General features: G+C 45.9%; 1 protein-coding gene across 4 annotated transcripts; it reads left to right on the top strand.

The window, feature by feature from the left end:
- Nucleotides 1–608: 608 nt before the first annotated feature.
- stmn1a (stathmin 1a) lies at nt 609–3,595 on the top strand. Of its 4 annotated transcripts, XM_061664605.1 has the most exons (6): nt 625–722; nt 1,664–1,704; nt 1,781–1,953; nt 2,061–2,252; nt 2,335–2,437; nt 3,357–3,595. In XM_061664605.1, the coding sequence occupies exons 2-5, from the start codon at nt 1,689–1,691 to the stop codon at nt 2,410–2,412; spliced, it is 459 nt and encodes a 152-aa protein (XP_061520589.1). In that variant the 5' UTR covers nt 625–722; nt 1,664–1,688; the 3' UTR covers nt 2,413–2,437; nt 3,357–3,595. The 4 variants fall into 4 exon arrangements, with proteins under 4 accessions (XP_061520588.1, XP_061520589.1, XP_061520587.1 ...); XM_061664604.1 differs by lacking the exon at nt 3,357–3,595 and having other exon boundaries at nt 609–698; nt 2,335–3,323; XM_061664603.1 differs by lacking the exon at nt 3,357–3,595 and having other exon boundaries at nt 2,335–3,323.
- Nucleotides 3,596–9,880: the final 6,285 nt, after the last annotated feature.

Below are 9,880 nucleotides of genomic sequence, written 5' to 3'. Positions count from 1 at the left end.
TCTTGTCCAGGTCCTCCTTGTTATCTTGTCAGTCTGTTGTCCTCACACCCCATGTTTCCTTACCCCTATAATGTTTCTGTTTGTTTGTTGCATTCCTCAAACTGAGGTTTTCTTGACAAAACCGTACCCTCAAACAGATGAAGCCAAAGAATAAATGAAACGCCGTGAGCCAACGACACACACCGAAAAGACTTGGAGCCAATGAAAAGCTTTGAAACATTTCGGAAGGAATGAAGCGCGAGGCGAAACACCGACGGCCAACGTCATCGGTCACGTGACGCCGGTGTTTCGAGACAAGCGCCGACGGAAGAGTGACCCAAGCTCCAAAGCCTCGCTATCATTTGCCCATCACAAGATTTTGTTCGACTTTATTCATTTAGTGTTTGCCACCATGATCGTTGTTTTTTTTTTTTTTTATTATTATTATTTTTTGTTTAATTTAACTTCCACTTTACCACACTGTAATCACCCGCAACCGATGCCCGTATTCAAATGAAGTCCATTCAAAGGACTTTTTTTCTTTCTTTCTTTCTTTATTTTTTTTTCAGACAAATGAATGGGATCCGCCAATGGCTGTGCAGAGCGCTATGACGACATCGGGCTCCCAACGCGCTGGTGCTTCATGTGTGCGCTTGCCAGTGTCAGACTCGTGCGATTGTGTGCAAGAGGCGTTCGGTCAACTCGCCACTCGGTGCAAGGTGGGTGTGACAGGAGGCACGTTTGTAAGTACATTGGCGAAATTGCTTTCCGGATGCTTGAAGCGATGTCGAAATGCGTATTTCCACTCCAGCCAAACATGTTATTTGCGGTTCTTGTTGTGAATTGATTTACCCAGTGTTGTGTGAGCAACGTATCATTATAAAATAATAATCAAAACCATCCAAAACAACAACAAAAAAAGCAAAGCTTGTTGTGCGCAGGGGGGAGCATTTTGTGAAGGTTTCATTGTTTGCGCGTGACAGCGACCTGATTGGTCGGCGCGCGTGGATGTTACAAAGCCAGATTCGGTTCAATTGAAAGCCGTCAGGTCTGCGGGTGTCTGAACGTCGACAAGGGAGGGGTTGGCTTTCGCCACGGGAAAGCAAACAACTTGTTTGTCCTCCGAGCTGACGTCTTTGTTTGCCGCTGCTCTCCTCGGCGCCATCAAAGCGTCTTTGTTTGACGGTGACGACGATGCCCGTGCCGCCGAGTGAGAGAAAAGAGGAGGGGGGGGGGGGGGGGCGCAGACTGTTTAGATGAACATAACCCAACATTGTTAAAAGCAGTTCATGTAAATGGGTTAACACAACTAGGATGACGTTTTTATTTTCGTAACGGGGCCATGAGAAGAAATGGACGCGCGGTGAGATTGCTATTCATGATAAGTAACCTTTTTTTTTTTTTTTTTTTTTTCAATAGAGAAAATTCTCCACACCTCATGTATCCACACGAGATGCAGTTAAAATATTCGTTTTAGGAAATAGAATAAAATGGCACGGAACGTGGATGATTGTTTTGTTTGTTTGTTTGTTTTGTGGATGGGCGGTGGTTGGTTGCAGTTTTGTAGGAGGCCATGAGGTGTCAGCACTGAGCAGTATTTTAACTTTTGCTGGTTTGTCTTGTCGTTAGCGCAGCGAGTGACATCAAATAAATAAAATAATCCCCACATTTTGCTCCTTTTAAGGTAAATCGACGGTCATAAATTCAAGATGGCAGCCCCAGAAGGTGAATATATCAGTCATTCTTATTTATAGTAATAGTTTTTCTGGGACTTGCTGATTGTATTTGACACCCTCTGAAGATATTCAGGTCAAGGAGCTTGACAAGCGGGCCTCTGGCCAGGCCTTTGAGGTTATCCTTGGCGCTCCGACCCCTGACGCGATGGGTGACTTCCCCTTGGCGCCGCCGAAGAAAAAGGATGTCTCACTGGATGAGATTCAGAGGAAGCTGGATGCTGCAGAAGAAAGACGCAAGGTAGAAGTTGCTTACTCATTTTAGTTTCGGACTGTATGGATATCTATGTGTAAAGCAACACGCTTCATGAGTGACATTTACATTCCCCCCCCCCCCCCCTCCTCCAGAACCATGAAGCTGAAGTTTTGAAGCATTTAGCAGAAAAACGGGAGCATGAAAAAGAAGTGCTGCAGAAAGCTATGGAGGAGAACAACAATTTCAGCAAGATGGCTGAGGAGAAACTCAATCAAAAAATGGAAACCAACAAAGGGAAACGCACTGCAATTATGGCAGCAATGAATGAAAAATTCAAGGAGAAAGTAATTGCCATATTGGGTGAAATTGATATTTTCCCACCGAGATACTGGGATTCATTTTGTTGTTTTGTTTTTTTCTTGATAGGACAAAAAATTAGAGGAGGTGCGAAAAAACAAGGAAACCAATCAAAGCAACGTGGCAGAAGATACTTCTGAAGACTGAATGACATGGAAGACTGGAATTATATGTGAATGCAATATCATTTCTGTATTTGCGTATTCCATTTTTGGTTGTTGATGTTAGCCAGTATATGTGTGCCCTTCCCACTTGAAGTAACAATATATATCTATTTTTTTTTAATTCTCAAGATAGACGCGTGCTTGTGCTTTGTGTGACTACCAGTCTCAACACTCAATTTAGTAACCTGTTAGTCGTGAAATGTATTTAACATGCTTTGCGTACGTATCTTAAAACCTGATAATTCCATGTGGTTTTGAAATGGTGTTAAGTCTCTGTTGTTTACCTTTTATTATAAAAGGGTGGGAAAAGTAGCACAAGTTCCGAAGAAGGCAAAATGTGTTCCGCAAAGTTTTCCTGCGCCTGTAGATTCTTTTGTTTCGCTGATAATCTAACAAGTATTGCTATAAATCGATGCCGTCATTAGTGATGAATGCCTTAGTTGTCAAAATGTTGTAGAGTTTGCATGTTCTGCCTGTGCCTGCGGGTGGGGGTGGGGGGGGGGGGGGGGTGTGGGGGGGTTTCTCCAGGTACTCCTGTTTCCACGTACATTCCAAAAACATGCGTGGTAGGTTCATTTAAGACTCTAAATTGTCTGGCATCCAGTTCAGGGTGTACCCTGCCTCTTGCCCCAAAGTCAGCTGGAATAGGCTCCAGCACACCCTAGTGAGGTTAACCGGTACAGACAATGGATAGTTGTCCATCCATCCATCCATCCATCTTCTTTCACCGCTTATCCCCACTAGGGGGATCCAAATTGTATGAGTGGCTTTTCTATCGGTTGTACAATGAAAAAAAGTCTGTTGACAAGTAACTATTTACCAGCTGCATGTTATCTCTGTTAATGTCACACTTTTGAAATATACTATTTTCACTGATCTACTTCCTGTTGTGTTTATTTACCCCGGCTTTCTTTCATTTTGCCACAGTTGTCGGCGGTGGCTCCGGCTCGCGTCCGAGCATCGGTTTCGTCTATCGTTTGGACGTTGCCGTCTGTGGTTGGTGTCGATGGAAGATGTGGCTTTGGAGGCTATCCTTCATGTGGATAGGATATCCCATGCATAAATATACAACCACTCGCGGTAGCCTTGGCTGGGTGACCACATGCAGACCTGGCCGCCATCTTGAACCGGGACTCACTGGTCACTTCCATTCACGTTCGCATAATTCTCCCAATAAACGAATCTGAATTTGTTCAATTTACCAATTTTGACATGGATCGGTTTGTTACAAACATCAGACGTGCAGTTATGACGTGGTTCATTTTATAATACGGGCTTTCATAAAAATACAGTCAAGCAGCACCTGAAGTACAGAGACGCTGGTGGTAAAGCACAGAAAAATACCTTTCAATAGTCATTTTGAACAATATGTTTGTCCGTCTTTGGCCTTAAAATTTTATTTGAATAACCTTGCACAAGACAATGAGAGAGCTCGATTTTAGTGGACCTCTGCTAAATCCATGTGCCCGAAAAGCGGCACAGCAAAATGGAAAGAAAATGACAGCCATTTTCCTGGATTTAGTAACATAACTACACTGTTAAGCCATTTCAGAGAGCTTTCACATTAACTTACTGGCAACAATGTTGCCAGTAAATCACTGTAAGTTTGAATTACAGTACATTACTGCAGTGTCAAATCAATGCTTCTATTCATTGTGGTGCTGATGAGAATGTGAACAAGAGCTCTTTTGGCTTGCTGATATAGGCCAGGTAATGCAATTACTGTAGCCGGGAGGGCGCTTTGCATTCTCTCTCTCTCTCTCTCTCTCTCTCTCTCTCTCTCTCTCTCTCTCTCTCTCTCTCTCTCTCTCTCTCTCTCTCTCTCTCTCTCTCCCCCCTCCCTTCTCTGTTTTCAGCACCTGTCTCCAATCAGCCATATCACCACTAGTATATAAACCTGCCTGTTCCAACTTTCAGTGGTACCACGGCCCATTTGCCACACGTAAGTCACCCGATTCCTCGTTCCCTTTTTGACTCCTGTGTCTCCTTGTTCCAGTGTATTTCCCCCCCCGTGTTCCTGATTCATGTAATTCCTGCTGCCAAGCCAGCTGCCTGTCCTCACCACTATCTGCCACCTGTCCACACCGCCGCCTGCCAACCCACCTAGGACCATCGCCATTACCTTTGATCAATAAACTATTTATCCTTTCACATCTGCCTCCAACTGCTCTTGGATCCAGCCACTCTGTATTCGTGTGTCAGGTTGAACTTTTACACACATTTGCAGTTTTTATCGCTTAAAAATGCTTCCTTGCACCTGCTGTACACTTTTTTCTTTTCAATCATAACTTCACACAGGCTGGTTTCCAAGTAAATTCTCAAGCTTTCTAGGCTTCAACTCTTCCCTTTATACTAGTTACAGGCGGTGGTTTGAATCCCTTCATCCCTGTGCTTTCTTTTCCTGTCGTCTATCTACCGCTGAACGGACCTATGACGTTGGCAACCGAGAGCTGTGGTTATGAAGTCCTTTGAACGTCTCGTGCTGGACCACCTCAAGAGTGTCACAGGTCCCCTGCTGGACCCCCTGCAGTTTGCCTACCAAGCGAACAGGTCTGCGGATGATTCAGTCAACATGGGACTGCACTTCATCCTAGGAACACCTCGACAGTGCAGGGACCTACGCGAGGATCCTGTTCGTGGACTTCAGCTCAGCGTTCAACACCATCATCCCTGAACTCCTTTCAATCCAAGCTTCTCCAGCTCAGCGTCTCACCTGCCATCTGCCAGTGGATTTACAGCTTTCTGACGGGCAGGACACAGCAGGTCAGGCTGGGGGAGGCCACCTCATCCACACGCAGCATCAGCACTGGGGCGCCCCAAGGTTGTGTCCTCTCTCCGCTGCTCTTCTCTCTCTACACGAACGACTGCACCTCAGCGAACCCGACTGGCAAACTCCTGAAGTTTGCAGATGACACCACTGTCATCGGCCTAATCAAGGACGGTGACGAGTCTGCATATCGACAGGAAGCGGAGCGGCTGGAGCTGTGGTGCGGCTGACACAACCTGGAGCTGAACACACTCAAGACTGTAGAGATGATCGTGGACTTCAGGAGGCATCCTTCGCCACAGCTGCCCCTCACGTTGTCCAGCTGCCTTGTGTCAACCGTCGAGACCTTCAAGTTCTTGGGAATTACAATCTCTCAGGACCTGAAGTGGGCGACCAACATCAACTCCGTCCTCAAAAAGGCCCAGCAGAGGATGTACTTCCTGCGGCTTCTGAGAAAGCACGGCCTGCCACCGGAGCTGCTGAGACAGTTCTACACAGCGGTCATCGAATCAGTCCTGTGTTCTTCCATCACAGTCTGGTTTGGTGCTGCTACAAAAAAGGACAAACTCCGACTGCAACGGACAATCAAAACTGCTGAAAGGATTGTGAGTACCCCCCTACCCACCATTGATGACTTGCACGCTGCCAGAACTAAGACAAGGGCGTGCAAAATCCTCTCGGACCCTCCACACCCCGGTCACCAGCTCTTCCAGCTCCTTCCCTCAGGTAGGCGCTACCGATCAACGCAAACTAGAACTAGTAGACATTCCAATAGCTTCTTCCCTCTTGCGATCAACGTCTTAAACACCTAACCTATAATTCCATTACAACAAGCTGGCAATTTTTTTTACTTGAGTTCGTTGTCACATTTCTGTTGCGGCCAATTATGTATTACTCATGCACTCACTGCAGTTGTCTCGCCATGCTGCACTATTTGCATATACTGGCCACTCATGCCAGAGTAGCATCTGCTCCATTTGCACACTGATTGAGGAATATCTGTAACATTTGCACAACCAACATTGTCCCAGATGATCGCACTACTCGTCACTTTAAACCGCATACACTCCTTGAAGTCTCAGCGCCCTTTGCACAATGGTCATTGCACCGGACTAATGCAATATTAGTCATTCGAACTGCTTAAGTGCTAGAGGACTCTGCATCTTTTTGCACAATTGTTTTTTGTCAATGTCTTTATGTCTCCAAAGTGTTCTGTAAATTGACTGTCTGTTGTACTAGAGCAGCTCCAACTACCGGAGACAAATTCCTTGTGTTTTGGACATACTTGGCAAATAAAGATGATTCTGATTCTGATTCTGATCAGCTGGGCATTAGAAGAGTGGAAGGCACTGGCTGGAGAGGACTGAATTATCATTCATTATCTTGATTGATCACAAAAGTCTTGCCTATCTCCGTTCCACCAAACGCCTTAACCCTCGACAAGGTCGCTGGGCCCTTTTCTTGAGCCAATTTAATTTCAGCCTCTCCTTCCGACCTGAATCCCGAGACAACAAACCTGACGCCCTGTCTCCCCTCCAGCCCTGCAGAACACGAAACTATCCTCGCTCCTCCTGCTTCATTGGGGCAGCCACATGGAAAATTTAACAGATTGTCAAACATGCTCAAGAAACACAGATCCCAAGACCGGACCTCCGAACCGACTAGTCGTACCCGATTCCTCAGGCTCTAACGTCCTTCAGTGGGCCCACAACTCCAAGTTCACCTGTCATCCCGGCATCACCCGCACCATCACAAATGGCCAGTATAAAGCAGAGGATAACACATTAATAAGGCAACAGAAAGCCGTGTAGCGTATATTGGTGTTGGATAAAACAGTAATTTCCCTCCCTCCATCCATCCATCCGTTTTCTACCGCTTATCCGAGGTCAGGTCGCAGGGGCAGTAGCTTTAGCAAGGATGCCCAGACTTCCCTCTCCCCAGCCACTTCATCCAGCTCTTCTGGGGGGATCCCGAGGCGTTCCCAGGCCAGCCGAAGGACATAGTCTCTCCAGCGTGTCCTGGGTCATCCCCGGGGTCTCCTCCCGGTGGGGATGTGCCCGGAACACCTCACCAGGGAGGCATCCGAATCAGATGCCCCAGCCACCTCATCTGGCTCCTCTCGATGTGGAGGAGCAGCGACTCTACTCTGAGATCCTCCCGGATGACCGAGTTTCTCACCCTATCTCTAAGGGAGAGCCCGACACCCTGCGGAGGAAACTCATTTCGGCCGCTTGTATCCAGGATCTTGTTCTTTCAGTCACGACCCACAGCTCGTGACCCATTGGTGAGGGTAGGAACGTAGATCGACTGGTAAATTGAGAGCCTCGCCTTTCGGCTTAGCTCCTTCTTTACCACACGGATCGATACAAAGTCTGCATCACTGCAGATGCTGCACCGATCCGCCCTTTCGATCTCCCCGCCTTCGGCCACCGCCCAGCTCGGAGGATAACACATTAATAATATAAAGCAGAGGATAACACATTAATAAGGCAACAGAAAGCCGTGTAGCGTATATTGGTGTTGGATAAAACGTAATTTATTTAAGAAATTAATTTGAAGGTAAACGCCTGCGTTTACTTCTGGGTTAGTTAGATTTACGTTTTAACGTCACAATCAAACTATCTGTCTCGTAAAGGGCACCGCGTCTCTTTTTTATACATATAAAATTTAGGAAAAGTGACGAAAAACCTCTTATCAGTCTCATAATCTGAAGGTTGCTACATACAGTTGCTACTACCAGAGACAAATTCCTTGTGTGTTTTTGGACATACTTGGCAAATAAAGATGATTCTGATTCTGATTTATAAAATACGAGTCCTCGATTACAGAGGTTTCTTGTAACTCAAAACACACAGAAAACAAAACAGGGAGTGGAATTTTATAGAATATTTAATGAAATTTAATGAGATCTATAGGGAAACACACAGAGGGGACTAACTAGAAAGAGAAATCTACTAATAAGGCTAATAGAAAGAAACTGGCATACATAAAGGAAGAACATCGCGTGTGGCTGGAATAAAACTGAGTGTGAATAGGTTATACCGTGTTGAGCTAGTACAAAGTTGGAACTTGTGTGAAGCTGGTATTTTACCCCAAAATTAGTCAGCACTAATTTTGTACATTCTGGCAACGATTGCGGTGTCCTCCTCATGACCACAGATCAGTTGGCCCTGGGAGTAGTCTTTCTCAGTCGTCTCAGAAGGCACGGAGACAGGTTTGGTTGAAGAAAAAGGATGCACAAAAATAAAACAAAAACAGACGGGAGAAGAAAAAGGGAAGTTGTTCGTCACGCTTTCATTGGGAGAATATGATCGTTTCTCTACCTGCCTTGCCAGGGACCCGCTAGTAATTTCAGAGAGATCACCCTTGGCTGGAATCGTATCTGGTACTTTTAGCAGCAACTGCTCTGATTGCCTCGAGGTGACCCACGAAGGCTGGGAAGCAACGTATCCATCCCAGGCTTGCGTTGGCCGAACTGTGTGTTCGAACAAAGAAAGGTGGAGGGGTGGCAGCACAGCTGAGAAGAAGAAGAAGAACAATCATCTTTTATTGTCATGAACATGCATGAGAGCAGGGGGCAGCTGAAGCGCCGGGGAGCATTTCAGGGTATCAGTATCTTGCTCAAGGACACCACAGCCGTGAGTCCGGGGGGGGGGGGGGGGTGTTGGTAGATGGTCCAGTTAGGGTCTTGAACCTATCCTCCACGGTGGCAGGTGATGATCTTAACCATTGGGCCACAGCTGCCGTGTCTAGGTAACCCTAAGCATGAAGAACCAAGAACGAGAAGAACCAAAAAGCCAAGAGGAGGTGGGAGTCAAAGGTTAAATACCCAGTAGGTGTTTCTAAGAAACAGGGGAAACTGAAGAAGACCACACCCATCATCTTGAATTTAGTCTACAATTTATGCCTATTATGTGGGTGAAACAAATCATATGTTAATCTAAAATACTCCCAACTTTGGACTCTTCCTTATAGATCAAGCCTATAGAATGTTTAACTTTAGTCTTGGTAAATCAACTCTTTATTGTTCAATACAACATCATTTTGTACAGTTTGGCTTCAAATCAAGACGAACGGTCCTCAAAGCCTCGCAGCTGGACCTGTAACGCTGACACAATGACACAAACATCAAGGCATACATTTGGAGTATTTCTGCAGAGTTTGTAAAATAGTAAGACATTTTTCTTCCTTTAAATTAACTTTGAATGAGATTCCACAGGTCTGCAGTAACTCTGAAACGCCAGCGGGTGTAGCCTGTGTCCCAGCAATTGTTCCCAGTGGGTGTTTGGTGGCACCTTGCGTCCATGTTTTAACATTAAACAAGTAGTTCAGTGCTGTATTTGAGTTCCTGAAAACGGCAGTGATTAAACATAACTCAAGGTCCGGGAGTAATAGTTCAATCTGTGGCATATCCAACTAATAAATGTATCGTTGTCGATCTGTCCCAGCTCGGTCTTATTGGAGAGAGGATCTCCCAACCTTATGGTCGCTATCAGTTCTGCACATCAAAAGGGTCTTTGATGTCTGGTATCCAGATTCGACGTGGAGCTGTTAAATTAGTTTAGAGTCCAGCTGACATATGCCAGGCGTCCTTTGGTGGCTGTCTTGCACAGCGGGGCAGCTTGGATGAATGCAGTTTATCAAGTTGTTGGTGGGGTTATTGTGTCACCTTGTGTCGCCAGAG

The sequence above is a fragment of the Phycodurus eques genome, chromosome 20 (assembly GCF_024500275.1).
Source record: "Phycodurus eques isolate BA_2022a chromosome 20, UOR_Pequ_1.1, whole genome shotgun sequence".
In the NCBI taxonomy this organism is placed as follows: Eukaryota; Metazoa; Chordata; class Actinopteri; order Syngnathiformes; family Syngnathidae; genus Phycodurus; species Phycodurus eques.
This window is presented reverse-complemented; position numbering and strand designations above follow the sequence as displayed.

Bases quoted from the DNA above. Each gene is read 5' to 3' on its own strand.
- stmn1a (XM_061664605.1), top strand. The intron at 1,954-2,060 runs GTAGAAGTTGCT...CCCCTCCTCCAG, and splicing joins CTGCAGAAGAAAGACGCAAG to AACCATGAAGCTGAAGTTTT. The intron at 2,253-2,334 runs GTAATTGCCATA...TTTTCTTGATAG, and splicing joins ATGAAAAATTCAAGGAGAAA to GACAAAAAATTAGAGGAGGT.